The sequence below is a fragment of the Littorina saxatilis genome, linkage group LG7 (genome assembly GCF_037325665.1).
Source record: "Littorina saxatilis isolate snail1 linkage group LG7, US_GU_Lsax_2.0, whole genome shotgun sequence".
Taxonomy (NCBI): domain Eukaryota; kingdom Metazoa; phylum Mollusca; class Gastropoda; order Littorinimorpha; family Littorinidae; genus Littorina; species Littorina saxatilis.
This window is the reverse complement of record NC_090251.1, coordinates 34276736-34297413: the sequence shown is the minus strand read 5'-3', so window position 1 is coordinate 34297413 and position 20678 is coordinate 34276736. Positions and strand designations below refer to the sequence as shown.

Here is a 20678-nt window from a genome sequence, read left to right as displayed (position 1 = left end):
CAGCTTGTTACACAAACATTCTTTAATCATAAAAGAATTCTTTTTTCATCAAGACAAGATCAGTACAATTCGAAGTTGTGAAAGTTTGAAAAAAGAAAAGCCCGGAAGCAGGGTCACGCAAGGGTCGTAGCAGACGACACCGGTTTATCAGTGCATATCGCCGTTCCTCTCAACAGTCAAAAGCCATCGCTAGAGTTCTTGTGAACCACAGCCGTTTGTTTCGTGCATAAAAACGTGCTATTGTAAATAGTCGCATTCAAATAACTAACTGACGACTACATTGTGAAAAAGGGAAACTGGATCACACGGGTTCACGATGGCTCAGGGGCAAGATAAACCACGCAAAAATAAATTCTTTGAAAATTGTTCGCTCTTTACGGAGGGCACCTAGGATGTTCTCAATCGGTGAGTGTTTAAATGATAGGGTGTTTGTACTGTGTGTAAAAGCCTGACCGTATCTGTGATGGTTTACGGGAGGCTTACTGTGCCTTTGTTTCTTGTTCACAAAAGCACTACAGGCATCTCAGTAAAGGTTAAGAACATCAAAAATGTCAAGACATTTATAATTGCCAAGTTCATCTGCGTATAGTACAGATGAAAGTTTTCCGACTGCTTAGTACCAACAGGGTTGCAGTATAAAACAATGTTAAAATTATTAATTCAAAGGTGAAAAAAAATTGGTATTGTGTGGTATTTTGTTTTATTTTTTTCCTCAAATATTCATAGGTAGTGTACCACAAAAACAGTTTTACTAAAAGAAGAGGGCATATCTATAGCCATTTATTCGAGTACGCAGAACGAAAAGATGCAAGAACAAATAACATGGAAATAATCTTTTCATCAGACTGCCCTCTCATTACAAGCCTAAAAGGAAAAAAGAAACTTATTCTTTCATGTTTGCTTTGTTATTGTAGGTAATAATTTCACATCAATTAAAAACATAATATACATTCAAATTGTGTGTTTACACAAGATGAAATTGTGTGTATACACAAGGTGAAGTGTGACAATTTGTCTCGTTATTTTTGTGATTTCCAGGTTTACCGAGCAGGTTTCCTTTCCCTGGCTTGGTCATACATATCAATAGATCCAAGCCAACCACTGATTTGTTTGACAGAGAGCATGGCGCATGTATCAAATGAAACCTTAGTCACGTTGGATTGTTGTAAATGCAGCGGATCCCCCTTTGAGGACCCGCAAAAACTGAGAAAACAAGCACATAAGAAAATTTACATAACTTAAAATTGGAAAACTATCCTTTGAAGATAAAAAGGTTTTTAAAAAAAAAAAGGGGGGGGGAGGGGGGGCACTGTATTTAAATACACAAGCCACACACACATTAAAACGCAACACACCAAATTTGACCGACAACCTCAGAAATAGTTTATTACCACATTTGTAACGGCGCGACAAGCAGGGCTTAACGGTATGACTTCTGGTAACGTGCTCTGGCACCAGGACCGCCGAACTTCTTGGGCTCGCAGCGTCTGGGGTCAGCCACCAGCAGCGATCGGTCGTAGGAGATCAGAATGTCACGGATCTCCTTCTTGGACTGCTCATCCACATCTGAAAGACAAGTCAGGCTCAAAAACATGGTACCGGTATTTAGTTCTGCTCAAATACATGGTACTTAGTTCTACCCTATCTTCTGCCCTATTGCAGTGACCATGAAATCAAAATAATATAAGTATTGTATTGACGTCTTTTCTGCCCTATCGCAGTGACCCTGAGATCAAAATAATATAAGTATTGTATTGACGTCTTTTCTACCCAATCACAGTCACCCTGAGATCAAAATAATATAAGTATTGTATTGTCTTTTCTGCCCTATCATGAGATCAACATGGGTGAAAGCTATGAAAATAAAATTGACTGAAAATTTTTTGAGGCAGGGGTCCAGGGGCCGCTCAGGCCCTGGCGGGGTATGGGGCAGGGCCCCGTTAGGGGGTCCAGGGGGGCAACGCCCCCCGGCCGAAAACGAATTTTTGCATTATACATTGTGATTTTGTGGCCTTTCCTGGCAAAAAAATACACTTTTTGTCACTATCATGCAGGTCAAAAAAATACCTTCAGATTCTAATGATATGGTAAAAAGGGTAAACAAAATCAAAACAATTCACAGAAGTAATCATTTATCTTTTGTATCTTTTCACACTTGCATCTTCCAACACAACGACACAATTGATAACAATTAACATTGACAACAGCCAATTACTAAATGAAATAGAAACTGAACAACTGAACAACTGAAATAAAAGTTCGAAATATTTAATTATAAGAAGCAAACATTGCCAGACAGGCATTGAAATAAATGATGAAACAGAATGTCACACATGCAAACAGCATGATGTAGCACTGCACAAAGTAGCAACTAAGCAGTAGCATCTCTTATAGTGCAAAGTTCTCATGGAAAAGCACTTGAGTTTCAAGCACCAAACTTATCACACACAGTTTTAGTTTCATGAACTCCAACCAGTCCCATCGCCATTTGTTGGCTAGACCAGCATCAATAAGATCTGTCCATGCGTTTTCCGTCAAAACCGGTATCTTTGTCGCAGAAATCGTGTCACCACTTCATAATGCCTGCCAAAACGCGAGAACTTTTTTTTTATCGTGATGCAGAGCGAATCCGAAAGCGAAGAAACCTCACCTACGGGGTTTACCGCATAGCAGTTCAAAAACGCGTTCCGCTTAAAAATTTATAAAAAAAAAAAATATAAAAAAAAAATTTTTTTTTTTTTTTTTTTTAATAAATATTGCGGATTGACGGAATTTCCGTCAGACTTATTTTTAGATTGACGGATTTCAGTCAATTGACGGGCTACTTTCACCCATGGATCAAAATAATATGAGATCAAAATAATATAAGTATTGTATTGACGTCTTCAGAAGCATAATTATGCCTTCTTGGTGTGTCAGCATCTGCCTTTAGAAACACATTTTTTCTTGCTGGTCTCAAGGTTGGATGCTAAATTAAAAGATACCATTTGTTTTTACTGTACAAACTAACAAAAATCTAAGATTGATGAACATGTTTTTAATTTGTCAACCTGCAAACTTTCTTTTACTTAATAATTGTAAATGTATTACCAAAAAAAACCACAAATTTTTTTTAAAACAACTGCAGATCTGGGAATCCATTTTTCACTTTGAATATTCTCAAACAAACTTGGTGTATTTTCAGAAAGACGAGCGTACTCCACACAGCATTTGAACATCCATGATTTAAACATGCATCGTTAATTAAGTTTACCGTTACATTTAAAACACGGTTTTTTCGGCAATGTTTACTGACAAAAACTGTAATCATGTGTCAAAATACTGGATCGGATTTGGGACGAGCTTGTGAAGAAAAGTAGTCCATGAATTGGTCCTGTCAGTGGGTTTTTCCCCCACTGCTAGTATTTTAGACAATTGTGCATACAAAATACGGCAAAATCGTATGGGTTCCCAGGTCTGCAACTGCCTTTTCTAACTGAAGCGAACAAGAAAGAGGTGGACAAATCTTACATTTCTGGTAGTAGGAAATCAGGCACTTGCTGATGGCTTGACGCGTAGCTGCAAAGAAAAATGAACAAGATTACAGAACTGAAGTAGGAATTTTAAAAAAATTTAAAAACACCTTTATAATTTATTAGCACATTTATTTCTTAACTGACACTAGTGTCAATCTCTGAAATTGAATAATAAAAGGAGAAGGAAGCAATCAGAATTTTGATTTTATGTATGTGCTCAAATGGAAGGGTGGCCTTACCCCATTTAAAACCCCAGGTAAATCTGAGATAGTAAACGAAACAGATTTCACAGGTTTTATTCTGTGGTCTGCAGGGATGTTGCTTCAAATTCATACCTATAGGACAAATGTCCTAGCTCTTCAGCACCAATAGGACATTTGACCGCTTTCAGAAATTTGAATAGGACGTCAGAATTTTTTCATTTTCAAGAAAGACGCTCACTGTCCCCACCCCCCCAAGAGTGCTTGGTCGCTTTTTGAAAATGTGTATTTTGAAAGGAACATTAACGAATAACGCGCTGTCCGAAGGAATCGAGTTCTTATCAGACAATGCCAGCGCTCAGCTCAAAACAATAGGACATCTGACCGCCATTCGGCTATGTGAATCGGACATTTGAGCCTCTTAATTGGTCCATGTCAGATGTCCGACGCCTAACGACATCCCTGGGTCTGTATGTTTTTTTGGTTTTTTGGACATTGTAAAGTGCTTGGAACCATGCCGGTAGAAAACTTGAAAAAGCCTGACTACTAAAGACAATGTGTACAAAAACACAAGAAACAGTGGGGATAAATTATGTTTCAGTTTTCAAAAACTAACACGAGGAAAGTTCATTTAGAAATAGAGTTGCACCAACTTGGATCTCACTGTCTTAACAGTACTAAAATGGCTACTAATATTAACCAGTTCAAGACCCGACTTGACAGTGAAAAGTCAGTAAAGAAAAGCCTGTATGAGTATGACGGGTGACTACTGTCACGCAAGTCCAAAATTAGCATGCATTATATTTATAGCAGACCCAAATATAATTCGGAATACAAGGTGGGGACGTAAAAAGGCAGCAATGCCTACTCATTGCCCCTACTACCTATAGTGGCAGAAAAGACTGATGAAAGCATTGTTGCAATCCCCTGTACTTACCATAGACTTGTGCAACATGACCGCCACCCTTGACTCGCACTCTGATGTCTACTCCAGCAAACCTCTCCTGTCCCAGCAGCAAAACTGGCTCCTCGATCTGAAACAACCATACATACACAATCACAGCCATTTAAATCTATATATTAGTACTGGTATGTCAGTTCCTGGATAATCAGTTTTTACAAAAGGAGTGGTGAGGAGGTTGCCATCTCTGAAAAACTTGCAATGATGACACTTGAAAATGAACTGTATTATGCTGGTACACATTAGCTAAAAGTTATTCTTGGTAGACCAGTGAGGAGTTTCAACAATGACCCTTTCAACCATAATCGGGTTGTAACCTCTGTAAACTCTGAGGTGTAACCTGCAAAAAAAGTACACTAGTTTTGACCTTCAAGTTCAAACATATGTTACAGCGCACCATTCTTTTGAGCAATGGCAACCAACAAGTAAGGTATTCCTTACCTTGGCACGCAGGATGACAGGTTCGATCTGGTCCAGAGGACGGCCGTTCACCTTGATCAGTCCATTTCCCTGCTTGCAGTGGGCAACTGCAGTTGCAGTTTTCTGTTCAGAACAAAACAAATGAAACTTAGACTGATCACAGGCGGAAGGTATCGTCCACTGGACTACTACTATCACAGAAAGACTACAAGGTACGTCACTCACCTTCGAGTCTTCTGTGTTCTTGGAGTCGCTTCCTGGGGAAAAATATTGTTCAAGACGGTTTGCCTCTTCCTACAGTCTGTGTAAAGTCAAATAAATACAGTTGAATGATTGTTTGAACTGTATGTACCTTTAATGTTCAGCTTCCGTCCGCTGCAGGTTGTTTTTAACCATCATTTGGACGAATCTTCGTTTGCGAGCCGCCAGGTTCCACCTTGCGTCAAATCATGCAGTCCGCACCGAATATGCATACCAGCGCTCATTTTATTGTATTTATTTGACCTTACACAGACTGTAGGAAGAGGCAAACCGTCTTGAACAATATTTTTCCCCAGGAAGCGACTCCAAGAACACAGACGACTCGAAGGTGAGTGACGTACCTTGTAGTCTTTCTGTGATAGTAGTAGTCCAGTGGACGATACCTTCCGCCTGTGGACTGATCAGGATATTTAACAAAATTCTAATTCCTAGCTTTCCTCAATGCAACCAAGTCCAAAGAAATTCATTAACTTTGCTGTACTTGCCAAATCCTAGCCCTTTTCCCCATATGAAAAGCTGTCAGATCAATCTAAACTACCAACTCGACTGCTTTGAAAGCAACGGATTCGGGAGAGAAACCATTACATTTCAAACAGTGCCACCAAACCGCATGTTTTGTTCACTAAACGGCTGTAATAAATTATGGCATGTGTATGCTCTATAGCTACGTGTTTTACGTTCACAGGTAAAGATTCTTAACTTGAAGGTTCTGTCTATTCGACAGACCGATGTTTTTAGGCGAGATAATTTACTGTTGACTTACTTTACGCCCGAACACTTGAACAGCTTTGATGGGTCCTTTAGCTGGCATTTTCTGAAAAGAGAGAAATACAGTTATATAAGAAATTCTCTTGTTTTAATAGGCAGCAAAATATCATTCACATATCGGAACAGGTATGAGTTAAACAAGACAAAACACACAAAATTCTACACACAGACACTCACGTTGTCTTCGGCAGACAAATCGAAGGGAAAAAGGAAGTGACGAGGGGCTTCAACTTCCTTCCCACGGGGTTCTCCGATTAAAAGCAATATCAAACATGCTGTATGAGACAAATCTTCTTTAGCTGGAAGAAAAAGCAATACCACTTTGCTCTTAATTATTTATTTATCCTAAACGCAACATCAGTTTATTCGAAGAAAAGGTTTGTACCGTATTCTTTTATAATATTATTTCATAGAGACTAAATTTGCATACAAAATCGAAAGTAGAACAACAAGCCTCGTGATTGTGCACACAAATGTTATGATCTTGATCATGTTTTTACGCGCCTTTTTTCTCATCCATCTAGCCAAGATGTCAAAAAATTTACCGATCCGCGTTTATTTTTACTTTTGCTTGCTAACGGGATGTGCTTTCGCGCCAAGTGACAAGGTCTTAATTTGGCGGGAACTAGTCTACCCCTCAAAGACCAAGACGGATAACTTTCATAATGTCGTCCCCGCTGAAAGAGAACAACTGCGAATCGCATATTTCGCCAAAAGACAGTAAATTGAAAACAAAGACGTCACCGTCACCAAAAAACGCTGTCCCAGCTGAAGAAAAAGAAAATTCCCCATCGAAAGTCGAGCGGTAAGCAAGCATCAGTTAGAAAGATTGAATAAACAGGAGGGAACATTGTAAACTACTTTTTTTGTGAAGAAAAACAGAAGCTGAACTGACACTGTAAAGTTGACCAATGCTCACCAGCTGTGTTGCACTTGTGTGTTTGTTTCTAAATTTGTGTGTAGGTACGCGTTTATGTCTTGTGCGACAACCGGCATTATGTTTAAATTGTTTTGTTTGCAAACATTGAGGAATGCAAAATCGACACATAATTCGCGCCTAAAAATGTGAAATCGAATAAAACTGCTTAAGAATTCCAGACAATAAAATGAATAAAGAAAGATTTATATCAATAACATGTTGATCTCTTCTCAGGTCAGGGGCACCTGAAAACATTGTAATGTAATAGTGTAACTGTAAACACTGTGGTTTTGTGAGAATAGACCTTCCTTTCGGAATCTATGAGGGTGTCATCCCACTCTACCGTAATGTCCAGTTGAAAGTTATGATTATGTTATGTGTGTTCGTGTGTGTGTGCCGTGTGTGTGTGTGGAGGGGGAGGTAATTGTGTGTTATTGGTCTAGCTCTAGGGGGAGGAGTGCCACTGCCTGCAACACATACATGTATGGATATATATATACAGTATAATTATATATATGTCAGGGTGTCATAATGTCTCTGTGCCTCAAACACATACACACATGAACAGGTATATGTATTAATATTATGCAAACCGTAACTTGTAAGTAAATGGACATTGCGGCAGACTGGGATGTCACCCTCTTGAGATCATATCCGTCATGCATGCTCTTTATATTAAAATGGTTTGAGTGTCAGTGGGAGCTGAGCATATTGAGTCTTTGCAGCTTTCGCAAAGAGTCTGTCCAACATGCTTTTATTGCTGTGCTTCAAGGTTGCGAGAGCTTAATTGGAATAGGCCACACAAAAAAATAGGTGTGCTTACGGTAACATAGCCCAAAAAAATAGGGTAAGAAGGTAGGCAATCACTTTTTTTTTTTAAACTTTTTTTTCTAATGTGTACAAATTAAACCCACTTGACAGGGAAATAAGTGTGCGACTCAGGCGCTTTCGCTTTCATTGCGTTTTCTGCACTCGTTTTCTTGTTTTTTGTGTTGGTTTTTTTGACAAATGTAATAAAAAGTTATAGGGTCGGCCCCTAAAAATAGGGTAGGTCGGGTTACCGTAACCACACGTTTTTTTTTTTTTTTTAGGCCTTGTATATCAAAAATGTATTAAAATTGAAAGATTTGTTTGCTTGTTCTTCTTTTGTTTCTTTGTATTGGGAGAAACTGACATCTTTATTATATCAAACTGCCTTGTTCATTTTCAGTCATGCAGAACTCCAGTACTTGGATGCGATACAGCGTTGCATTACAGATGGAGCCCTGCGTGGAAATCGTACAGGCGTGGACACCAAGTCCATATTCGGCATGCAGATGAGATACAGTCTTCGTGAAAGTAAGGCTTTTTTGTGTGTGCAGAATATTTTCTTTTTTTGCTTATTAATTTTTCTCTGGCATGTTGTTATTAATTGATGTTTGAAAAAAAATCATTTTCATATCAATCAATCAATATGAAGCTTATATAGCGCGTATTCCGTGGTTACAGTTCTAAGCGCTTGTCGAAGAGTTGTCAACACAGGACTAACAAAGAAACTAACATCTACAGACGGACACGAACCCTATCACACACTAGCAAACCCTGATAAACATACAACAAACAACTGTTTTAACAACAATGTACACATCAATAGCTAGGTCCAAACAAAATAATATTAAACACAAAGAAAACACCTCTCACAGAGCACAGCACAAGAATGTCTTTTGGGGCACAACACATCACGTCGAACATAAAAGTCGCAGCCAGCTACGGGAAGAACTGAGTCTTCAACCTACTCTTGAACGCGTCAAGAGAGGGGCTCTGGCGAAGCTCAAGCGGCAGGGAGTTCCAGACGGAGGGGCCCGCGGAGGGAAATGCACGCTGACCAGCAGATGCGAGTTTCGAGCGAGGGATCATGTGAAGGCGGAGTGGGTCAGCAGCAGAACAAAGGGGACGGTCGGAGGGCTGGGTGTACAGGTCCAGGGAGGATTGAAGGTACTCGGGAGCAGAGTCGTTGAGACACTTGTAGACGAGAGTGGACAGTTTGTAGGAGATTCGAGTGTTGACAGGGAGCCAGTGCAGGGAGCGAAGTAGGGGGGTGATGTGGTCTCGCTTCGTCTTCCTCAACGTCAGCCTGGCAGCAGCGTTCTGGACTCGTTGTAGGCCATGAATGGATGAGGCGGGGAGACCAGCCAGAAGGGAGTTGCAGTGGTCCAGACGACTGAAGATGAGGGAGACAACCAGCTTGACACAGGCGTCGTGGGTGAGGTAGCGACGGATGGAGGCGATGCGTCGTAGGTGGAAAAAGCAGGTCTTGATGATGAACGAAATGTGTGTCTGCATGGAGAGAGTGGAGTCGAGAAAGACACCAAGGCTCTTGACAGCAGGGGAGAATGGGACAGTCGCGTCATCCAGCTGGAGGTCGGCACAGTGAGGGAAGCAATCTTCTGTCGTGTTCCAACGAGAAGGGCCTCCGTCTTCTCACTGTTCAGCTTCAACTTGTTCTCAGACATCCAGTTCTTGATGTCAGTGAAACAACTGGAGATGGATCCCAGGAGATGGTCAACGTCCTCCGGCTTGGCGCTGTTCTGGAGCTGCGTGTCATCGGCAAAGGAGTTGTAGTTCAAGCCCTGGCGTTTGATGACCAGGGAGAGGGGTTGGGTGTACAGGGTGAAAAGGACAGGGCCGAGGACAGACCCTTGTGGGACGCCAAAGCGGACAGGGACAGGCTGAGAAGAGAACGAATCAGTGGTGACAGTCTGAGCGCGGTTCTGGAGGTAGTTCCGGAACCAAGAGAGGGCGGTGTCGTGAATGCCGAACGTGGAACTGAGGCGATCGACGAGTAGCTGATGGTCGATCGTGTCGAAGGCCGCAGAAAGGTCCAGCAGCACAAGGGCAGAGACGAGACCGCTATCTGTTGCGTTCAGGAGGTCCATGGTGATTCGCAGGAGCGCCGTCTCCGTGCTGTGGTGAGGGCGGTACGCTGACTGGTACACTGGCATCAGCGAGTTTCGAGACAGGTGGGCGCTCAACTGCCCCAGGATGATACGCTCCAGAAGCTTGGAGAGGAAGGGCAGGTTGGACACAGGACGGTAGTTCTTCAACTCGTTGACGTCAAGGCCGGGCTTCTTGATGAGTGGGCGGACAACGGCAGACTTGAAGCAGTCGAGAACGACGCCTGTGGCCAGGGAGATGTTGATGATATCTGTGATAGACGACAGGAGCTTGTCCAGACACTTGGTGAAGAGGAAGCCTGGCAGGGGGTCTAGCTCGCAGGTCTTGATGGCCGTCTTGGTGATGAGTCGCTTGACGTGGTTTTATATTATATACTCTATTATCCCAATGCTGGTTTCCTGCTGTTAGCCTGATATTTTTAACTGTAAGTGATAAATATGTGTGAATGATACATTTTTCAGCTTGACAAGTTTTATTTTCATGTGTATTCTTTTCCAATTTGACTTTTTCTTCTCATTTCCAGGTTTTCCGCTATTAACCACTAAGCGTGTGTTTTGGCGAGGCGTTGTGGAAGAGCTGTTGTGGTTCATTCGAGGTTCCACCAGTGGCAAAGAACTCGCCGAAAAAGACGTCCGCATTTGGGATGCCAATGGTTCCCGTGCTTTCCTTGACAAAAGTGGTTTCACTGATAGAGAGGAAGGTATGTGTAATACGCAGGGGAAATTATCAGGGTTTATTTTGTTCAGCAAAGTGACATAAAAGTTACATAGGGAATACTTTATAGGTTGCTGAATATTTAGGTTTTCTAATTCTATGGTTATCACATGGGTGGTCTATTTCATGTACATATCAGGCCTGAAAGTGGCGAGTATTTTACTCGCCATGGCGAGTAGAAACATGTAACTGAGTTGTTCTTTGCTATTGGTGACCAAACAGTGGAAACTTACTGAAATTTTCAAAATGCAGCTACAACCTGGAAAATACTATTCCTGTCAAGTGGAGCCCTTGTATTATTTGAGTCTAAAAAGAAAATGTCAGGAACTTTTATGGTTCGGACAAAAAAGCAGACTGACTGGTGGGGGTCACAATGGAGTAACCTGCAGTACTTTGTGACACCAAATTTACACAGCATATCTATAAACTAATTCTGTGAAACAATTTGAGTAAACTCCATGAAAACAGAGTGTTTGCTGTTAGTTTGTCATGTATTGAAGAATTTTTGATGTACAGTTTAGTGTTGTTAGGTTCAGTAATTTTGTGACACCGTTTGCAGGTTACCTTGTAGTTTGATCTTTTTGTGGCAACACAACTGCTTACAGCAGGGCAGGGATATTTTGGTCAGTGATTGTTTAAAAGGGTGTAACTTGGAATACCTACAGATTATTAGAATCAAATGCAAACTACTGCTCAAATGTATCAAAACAGAAAGAGGTAACCTGCAAATCACGCGACACCAAATTGCCAATACTTGTGCATGTATTACGCTGTACTGGTGCAATCAATCAAATTATGCTACAAATGAATGTTATAAAGGAGACAATACCAACACAAACAGTTCTGCAACTGTATTGCCAAAAAACAGCGAAGAGTGCCACCTAAACTTCGCAGAACTATTATCTGTGGTCACCTGCGTACGAATGAAACCATTCGAGAATGGCCGGTCGCTGCATAGCTCCCGATAATTTTTAAGTCCTGTGCTCTAAAATAACCATACTATCAACTTTAACATCAATAATTTTACGAAGTAAGCATTAAGGAAACTTGTGCAACTTACCTGCACTTTCAGTTTTCGCAAAATCAATGCGATACGGTTGATTTTCAGGACGAAACCGCGGTGGCACAGAGACATTTCGCGTGAAAGTAACCTGCGAACAGAGTTACCTCGCTTCTGTGACACGTCATCAATTTTGCCGTACACAAACTTTTCTATGTAGTACACAAAGCTCGGGACATCATCACTATTTGTGTGTTTACCCTGCCGTCTTCCGGACTGAGGCCGCACGAGAACAATCCATGCTCAACTGCGCGAGCGAAGAAATGAAAATCGGTGTAACCTGGCGAACGTTTGTGACGGCAGATACGAAAGTCACCGTTGCGAGGTACACGGATGTATATTCACGCGACCAAATATCTTCATCTATCGATAATGATGCCATGATTTGAAAATAAAAATGTGTGTTTGCCTTCCTGGCGCTCAGGCCGGCAAATTGTCTTTCTTCAGTGGATCGGATTTGTGACGCCGCGCATTCGAAGGTTACCAGTTTTTTATCGGACGCAGCACGCGAGCAGGAGAGGGTCAGTTGTCCAAATAAGATTTTGTGCAGTTTAATCCAAGTATAAGTTATCGTTGAATGATAACAGTTATCCTTTCTAGAGCAGCTGTCGGTTTGAAATGTGTTGTGAACATGGCAGGGGTCTGTCATTCCACGTTTTGGCCGCCATTTTGTGAACAAAAAACGAAAACAAGCAGGAATAAGTGCTACTTCTGTCATATTATTTTCCTTCATGGTGATTTTGTTGATACTGCTACATCAGTAGAATGCAGTAATTATCTTATTTTGTCACCATCATTCCCCGTAATTTAAAAAATTGATTTTACTTGATGTCACCCACCGCAGTCACCATTAGCGAAGAACAACTCAACTGGCGAGTAGAAATGTTTATCTACTTGCCAAATGCGAGTAAAGTTGCTGAAACAAATTGTTGGTTTGGCTAGTAAAGTTTGCTCTCTGGCTAGTAACTTTTCAGAATCACTAGCCAAAGGCGAGTACACCATTTGTTGGACTTTCAGGGCTGAGTATGTAGGGTAAAGCAGTTTTTGGCATCACCATTCCCCCATCTTGCAAAACTTTGGCCATTCTGTTGAAATAAACGTAATAGTCAGGAGCAATGGTACCAGTTTTCAAAACACCCAGTGCAACCACGATATTATTGTTTATCCAATCCAACTTGATCTTTGCAGGTGACCTGGGCCCAGTGTACGGGTTCCAGTGGCGACACAGTGGCGCCGAGTACAAAGACATGCATGCAGATTACGCCGGTCAGGGCGTGGACCAGCTGGCCGAGGTGATAGACTTGGTGCGCAACAACCCAGAGTCACGCCGCATCATCATGTGTGCCTGGAACCCCTCGGGTAAACTCGCTGGCTCATGCAAGTCGTGGTATTGGTGCTGACTTGTCACAATTCGCGTCTCACCCTTTTGACTTGTGACTTGGGAAAAGTCACTGGTCTGCCAAATGTTTTACTGGTCCAGCAATAGAATAAAGAAGTGTATTGTGCAATGTAGTGAATTCAGTTAAGTGTCCAAGTATATAGCTTTGTAGGTAACACTAACAGGCTATTTCAGCTAGTTTTGGGTATTCTTTTGCTGAGGTATGTAATTATACATTTGCAAGAGAGACCTGAATTCAGCAACTTGCAAGTACAGTGAAACCTGTCTTATAACGACCACCCAAGGGACCAAACAAAATGGAAAGGTGATTTATATCGAAGAAATACTCGTATGAGAACCTTGGGAGTGGTCGTGAGCCAGTGGTGACTTTGGAGAGGTGGTCACAAGGTCAGGTTCTTCTTCTGCGTTCGTGGGCTGAAACTCCCACGTACACTCGTGTTTTTTGCACTAGTGGAATTTTACGTGTATGACCGTTTTTTACCCCGCCATTTAGGCAGCCATACGCCGTTTTCGGAGGAAGCATGCTGGGTATTTTTGTTTTTCTATAACCCACGGAACTCTGACATGGATTACAGGATCTTTTTCGTGCGCACTTGGTCTTGTGCTTGCGTGTACACACGGGGGTGTTCGGACACCGAGGAGAGTCTGCACACAAAGTTGACTCTGAGAAATAAATCTCTCGCCGAACGTGGGGACGAACTCACGCTGACAGCGGCCAACTGGATACAAATCCAGCGCGCTACCGACTGAGCTACATCCCCGCCCCAAGGTCAGGTTCGACTGTAGCATAAAAGTGCAAATCTGTGGTAAAATCTAACCATACATTTCATTTTCAAAACCTTTGCTTCATTATTGATTTAGTTATTACAAAAGCATTTGCCACTACCAGGTTTAGTTCTGTGATGTTAGCAATGATTAATTTTGACACACGACTTCCTGTGAATTGTTTCAGATGTTCCCAAGATGGCACTGCCACCTTGTCACTGCCTGGTACAGTTCTGTGTCATCAATGGGGAATTGTCGTGCCAGCTGTACCAGCGTTCTGCAGACATGGTACGAGGGCTACTCATTATGTTTTGCAACCTGGGTTTTCTTCAACACTAACACTAACAGCCAATCTGTCTACTCCAGTTTTTGGAAGAATCCCTCCTCAGCTTGTACACATTGTACCATCCTCTTAAACCAGCAATCCATGACACTCCAACACGTTGACTGAGGTATGTCAAAATTAACGCCCTCAGGAATGCTCGGGCATCTTCGGTGTTCTGGAACTGCTTTCCCTTCAACTGCCTCTTGACGGAAGGGAACAAAAACCAGTCGCAGGGGTCTAAGGCGTGTGAATATGGTTGGTAGGTGACAAGCTGAACATCATTAGCGGCTAGAAAGTCAAGAGTTACAGCTGATGTGTGCGTGCTGGGTTTTTCATGATGGAGCAGTCGACCATGGACACCCGATCGGGGACGTCGTGAGCAACATACCAGAAAGAAATTAGGCAAGCCGTGGCTGACATACCAGTCAGCGGTGATCGGTTGTCTCTCCACAAGTGATGTGGTGGCAAGGTGGCTAGATTTTGCAAAGAAAGCCACTATCATTTGTTAAGGACGGGCGCAGTGGCGTGGTGGTAAGACGTCGGCCTCCTAATCGGGAGGTCGTGAGTTCGAATCCCGGTTGCTGCCGCCTGGTGGGTTAAGAGTGGAGTGACTTAACCCCCTTCTTGTGTACACGCACGCACAAGACCAAGTGCGCATGGAAAAGATCCTGTAATCCATATCAGAGTTCGGTGGGTTATAGAAACACGAAAATACCCCAGCATGCCTCCCCCGAAATCGGCGTATGCTGCTTGAATGGCGGGGTAAAAACAGTCATACACGTAAAAATCCACTCGTTCTAAAAACGTGAGTGAACATGGGAGTCTAAGCCCATGAACGAAGAAGAAGAGAATTTGTTAGGAAGCACTTCTGTTTCTTTTGAATTTTACAGGTGGGTTCTCATCTAGGAAGACCCACACCGCCAAGTGTTTGTTCATATTTGGGTCATATTGGCAGACCTGTGCACATCTACGGTTTCTCTGTAATTTCTCCGATTTTTATATGCAGAATACGGTGCTACGGATTTTTAATTAAAATTCCAAAATTCCGATGTTTTACTCCAAAAAACAAAATTTGTACTTTTTTCTGTTTTGAGATGTTTTGACCAATTAGTTGGCCGTTGCGCTGAAAAGACTTTTTCCGATTTACCGGAAGCGCGCGTGTTCTCAGCATTGACTCTTTGTTCTTAGACTTAGTTCGTCCAGCGTCTGCGTGGCAACTTGTGATTGAAGTGAAACGTGGAAAAGAAAAAAAGAGTGCGAGATTCAGATAGTGAAGAGGAAACACCAGCTCTGTCACCAAAGAAGAAACGGCACAACAGTGCTGGAAGTCCAGTTATTCTCCAGTTATGCTTTGTGAGCAGAATTATGTCTTGAACTGTCGTTACAGCTTACTACTGAAACATTTTGAAAACTACTGAAATTTGGTTTGTTTACTACTGATGAGTGTGCACAGGTCTGTATTGGTTTTACGAAGTTTGGTCTTCTGTTACGATGTCCCAAACGCGAGGAAACCTTTCGTCAAATGTTCATAGCATATGGATGCACCAATCTACCCTACCCCGCTTTTGCTCTTCACTAAGGTTATGGGGCACCCAACGGTCAAAATGTTTCCTTGCGCTACAGCAGCCGTGAAAAGTACAAGTGAGACTTCCCGATTAAATCTTCATTCTATCATGTATTTCAGCATATATCATGTTTGGGTCCTTCTCAATCAGGGAGAGACGTTTTCTGGGGTAACGATTGTTGCCATTCGACCACAATGGTCAACGTTTTTTAACGTCCACGCGCCAGTAATGAACTGTCTGAACCACCTGAAAACAGTGGCTTTTGATGGAGATTGATTTCCGTAACAGTATTTTAAACTTGAAAAGCACTCTTGAAAAGAGTTTCCCTGGCAGTAGCCCTAATACATCATAGCTCGAAAATCTCTTCGCGAAAGGTCACCACTGCCGGCAGGAGACCTATCACCCTTACTGAACATTTTATCTCATTGAATGACGGTCATACATGTAAAAATCCACTCGTGCTAAAAACATGAGTGAACGTGGGAGTCTAAGCCCATGAACGAAGAAGAAGAAGATCTCATTAAATGAAAACGGTTGCACGGAATCAAGTAATTTTTTTGTCACAAGTCTTCCCAAAACTGGTTTTTGATGTAATGAAAAAGGAAAAGTAGTCAATTTATTAGTTTGCCCAGGTTGCAAAATATAATGAGTCCCCCTCATACACACATTCTGTCCTTTGCACCCACTTTTGCTTGTGTGAAATGTTGAACTTGAAGAAATATACATTTTCACGAAATAACTGTCAGGATTTCCATGCATCGTCTTGAGTTATTCGCTGGGATCGTGGTTTTAACTGGTCAACAGCGTGTTATTATTTGTCACCCTAAAGCGGGGCGCAACTCTCCCACAATGCTTAGAAATTCTGACACAGTTATTTCAAAACATCGTCGATTGTTCTGCCCCACTTCAATTTTACATACTGGATGAGGTGTCTGGAATCCTGTTAATTTTACTTTGGATCTGATTACAAGCTCTACTTCAGTATGCAAGAAAAATTCACTGCAGAGTTGATTTCACAGTGTTGATAGAGATATTACATTGTGTCCAACTCGAAGTGGTGCAAAAGGATTTTAGTTTTCTAATCTATTGTGTACAAATAATGATTACATATCTTTTTGTATGCAGGGTCTGGGTGTGCCTTTCAACATTGCCAGCTACGCTCTGCTAACACTGATGATCGCACACATTACTGGGCTCAAGGTAGGTCCAATTCCAGCTGGTTGCATAGCTTTGGTAGGGTTGCCATATAGATATACTGCAAAATTGTGTCTGAAAGTACAATTGCTCGACTATTTGTGACGGGCGCATAGCCTAGTGGTTAAGACGTTGGCCTTCCATGTGGAGAACCAGGGTCGCGCCTAGTGGATTAAGGATGGAGATTTTTCTCATTTCCGCCATGCACGTACATGTAAATGACAAGTGTACGTGGAAATTGCAGTCCATGAACGGAGAAGTTCATCTATTTTACCCGATTTTGTAATAGCATTCGATTTTACAGGCATGATTAATGTCAGAGGACAGGCAATTTTCAGAGGATGTATTCAGATGATCAGGAAGATTTTCATATGATGCGAATACTCAGCCTAAATACTGATTCATGGTTACTTTAAAGCTGTGGTCTATTTATGACTATCCGGGGCTACGAGTTTGAAAAGATTCTGTACAGCAAACGCTACCCGAAACCCCATCTATACGGCGTGTATGACCTTGAGAGCTTCAGTCAACGCTTGAATTTTGCAGTGATAACATCCGGTTTGCTCTCTCAAGACTGATCATATTTTATCTTCAAGAGAGATCAAGGGAAAAAAATAAACGCGCCGGCGAAGATTCGAACTCTTGACCTTGAGACTTTGTGCCTGATGTCCTAACCACTAGGCTACTGCGCCAATTGAGAAAAAGATGGAAAAACATTGATATGAATTCATGTTATGTTATTCTTGAAGCAGCATGATTTATATCTCTATTCGCCCACTGTTTAGAAGTGAATACATGTATAACTCGTTCTTTGATGTCTGTTTTCAACTGCACAGAGCTTTGGAGAGATTCAATTACTGTTCTTGTCATTTTTCTTGCATGTTGTAAGTAGAGATATCGCAGCTATTTGCACGGCGCGAATGTCGTGTAGCATGACGGTGTAAACGTGTACTGCCATTCCGTGAAACATGTTTGCAAATAAAGGCACATTTGAATGGCAATGTTTACGTTTTTAGATCGCATGAATGTTAATTCAAGCGTAGAATGATATAAAATTATTATTTTTTCTATCTTTGACAACACTGGTAACACATTTTGAGGCCCCGAGGCCTTGACTTCGAATCCCTGCCAAGTCGTTTATTTTTTCTGCTCGATCCTTCTTGACAAGTATGCTCAGCTCTGAGAGAGCAAACCAGATGTTACCACTGCAAAATTCAAGCGTTGACTGAAGCTCTCAAGGTCATACACGCCTTATAGATGGGGTTTCGGGTAGCGTTTGCTGTACAGAATTCTGTAAATGATTTTCATCCCTATCTTTTCAAGCTCGTAGCCCCGGATAGTCATAAATAGACCACAGCTTTAACTATGCCACTGTCTGTAGACCATCAAAGAAATTGTCTGAGTTCTGGTTACAGTCAGAATCAAAGAAAGAAGAAAAGTTGGTGGAACGTTACTTTTTCACAAAGCGAAACATTTAGAGGTATGGCAAACTAATGGTCTTTGTAGTAGAGAGAAATTCAAATAATTTGAGACAAATACAAGAACAAGTCGCGTAAGGCGAAAATACAATATTTAGTCAAGTAGCTGTCGAACTCACAGAATGAAACGCAATGCCATTTTACTCGTAGCATCGTCAGGCCACCGCTCATGGCAAAGGCAGTGAAATTGACAAGAAGAGCGGGGTAGTAGTTGCGCTAAGAAGGATAGCACGCTTTTCTGTACCTCTCTTTGTTTTAACTTTCTGAGCGTGTTTTTAATCCAAACATATCATATCTATATGTTTTTGGAATCAGGAACCGACAAGGAATAAGATGAAAGTGTTTTTAAATTGATTTGGATAATTTAATTTTGATAATAATTTTTATATATTTAATTTTCAGAGCTTGTTTTTAATCCGAATATAACATATTTATATGTTTTTGGAATCAGCAAATGATGGAGAATAAGATAAACGTAAATTTGGATCGTTTTATATTTTTTTATTTTTTTATTACAATTTTCAGATTTTTAATGACCAAAGTCATTAATTAATTTTTAAGCCACCAAGCTGAAATGCAATACCGAACCCCGGGCTTCGTCGAAGATTACTTGACCAAAATTTCAACCAATTTGGTTGAAAAATGAGGGCGTGACAGTGCCGCCTCAACTTTCACGAAAAGCCGGATATGACGTCATCAAAGACATTTATCAAAAAAATGAAAAAAACGTTCGGGGATTTCATACCCAGGAACTCTCATGTCAAATTTCATAAAGATCGGTCCAGTAGTTTAGTCTGAATCGCTCTACACACACACACACGCACGCACGCACGCACATACACCACGACCCTCGTTTCGATTCCCCCTCGATGTTAAAATATTTAGTCAAAACTTGACTAAATATAAAAAGAGAGCTTAAAATATGCATTGCATTTGAATACAGTTGGATTAACCCTTAGGCTCATTGTCCCGACATATGTTGCGCTACTTTACGTATACTGTCAGTTGGTTGTCACGACATATGTTGCGCTACTTTACGTATACTGTCAGTTGGTTGTCACGACATATGTCGCGCTACTGGTTCTGTCTGTTTGGTCGGTTCCGATTACCTCCCATGCATGATGCGAAAACCTATATGACGGTTTTTCTTTATTTTTCTCTCTGTTAATTCACCAGTGGCTATGTAACATGTGTTACAGAATTGCACCAGTGTAAGGGTTAATGGGTATTGAATTTTTAACTTTTGAAGCTAAGTTACCAGTACCTGATATTTTTGAAGGAAAGTATCTTGTGTTTTTATGTGAATCCATTCAAATATGTGGATATGAGACTTGCAACTTTTGAAGCTAAGATACAAGTATTTGAAAGACATAATTATTCCTAAAGGGAAATATTTTGTGTTTCAGCCTGGAGATTTTGTGCACACAATTGGTGACGCCCATGTGTATGTCAACCACATTCAACCCCTGCAGGAACAGCTGAAGAGAGAACCCCGCTCTTTCCCCACGGTCACCATTAAACGCAAAGTTGAGAGCATCGATGACTTCAAGTTTGAAGACTTTGAGTTGACAGGGTACAAGCCCTACCCTAAGATAGCTATGGAAATGGCCGTGTAACTGTCCGAGAAATGTTGTTTTTTTTACAAGCCCTACCCTACAAGAATTGCAAAAATTTAACGAAACTTGGCAGGCAAAACAGAGTCCAAAGCAAGATAAGAGGTAACAAGTGGGATTTTATTAAGTCAATATTATGTTCTTGCTTAAATAGACAGAAATGACATCAACAAACACACACACACACCCCTCCCCCCCCCCCCCCCCCCCCCCCCCCCCCCCCTAAAAAAAAGAAGAAAGTTAAAACACAAAATATTTCTGTGAATTACTACTACCTTTCATTAAGTACAGTAGTACGACTTTTTCTTATTCACAAGACACCGAAGTTCAACTTAATCATTGATGATAAAGAGCAGAAACACTGTAAATGTATTGCATCACATGCTGTAAGCGTGACCATGTTGCCAACAGATTAAAGAGTGATGACGGAACCACTTCTTCAGTCGTCTCTTGTGTCAGGTTGTCCGATGAGGCGGCCAGTAGTCTCATTTCCGATGCTTGGCAACTTCCTTCACGTCTTTTCTCACTGACAAGCCACTCAAGTATAAGTAGCGCTTTTCGTCATGCTCAACATGAGTTGCAGGTTT

General features: G+C 41.5%; 2 protein-coding genes across 2 annotated transcripts; one reads left to right on the top strand and one right to left on the bottom strand.

Moving 5' to 3' along the window:
* Positions 1–1359: 1359 nt before the first annotated feature.
* LOC138971247 (small ribosomal subunit protein uS9) lies at positions 1360–6386 on the bottom strand. The gene is made up of 6 exons (XM_070343938.1): positions 6303–6386; positions 6121–6171; positions 5118–5219; positions 4653–4749; positions 3511–3558; positions 1360–1566 (listed from the first exon to the last, which is right to left on the bottom strand). The coding sequence occupies exons 2-6, from the start codon at positions 6166–6168 to the stop codon at positions 1421–1423; spliced, it is 441 nt and encodes a 146-aa protein (XP_070200039.1). The 5' UTR covers positions 6169–6171; positions 6303–6386; the 3' UTR covers positions 1360–1420.
* Positions 6387–6717: 331 nt separating this feature from the next.
* On the top strand, positions 6718–20296 carry LOC138971246 (thymidylate synthase-like). The gene is made up of 7 exons (XM_070343937.1): positions 6718–6930; positions 8255–8382; positions 10502–10678; positions 12941–13111; positions 14104–14204; positions 16932–17006; positions 19885–20296. Exons 1-7 carry the CDS (start codon positions 6791–6793, stop codon positions 20092–20094), a joined length of 1002 nt encoding a protein of 333 aa, XP_070200038.1. The 5' UTR covers positions 6718–6790; the 3' UTR covers positions 20095–20296.
* The last annotated feature ends 382 nt before the right edge of the window (positions 20297–20678 follow it).

Coding starts and splice junctions, on each gene's coding strand:
- LOC138971247 (XM_070343938.1), bottom strand. CDS start 6,168: ATGCCAGCTAAAGGACCCATCAAAGCTGTTCAAGTGTTCGGGCGTAAA. Junction 3,559..4,652: donor TCATGTTGCACAAGTCTATG/GTAAGTACAGGG, acceptor TTTTCTTTGCAG/CTACGCGTCAAGCCATCAGC. Junction 1,567..3,510: donor GATTTCCTACTACCAGAAAT/GTAAGATTTGTC, acceptor CTTGTCTTTCAG/ATGTGGATGAGCAGTCCAAG.
- LOC138971246 (XM_070343937.1), top strand. CDS start 6,791: ATGTCGTCCCCGCTGAAAGAGAACAACTGCGAATCGCATATTTCGCCA. Junction 6,931..8,254: donor TCCCCATCGAAAGTCGAGCG/GTAAGCAAGCAT, acceptor GTTCATTTTCAG/TCATGCAGAACTCCAGTACT. Junction 14,205..16,931: donor ACCAGCGTTCTGCAGACATG/GTACGAGGGCTA, acceptor TTTTGTATGCAG/GGTCTGGGTGTGCCTTTCAA.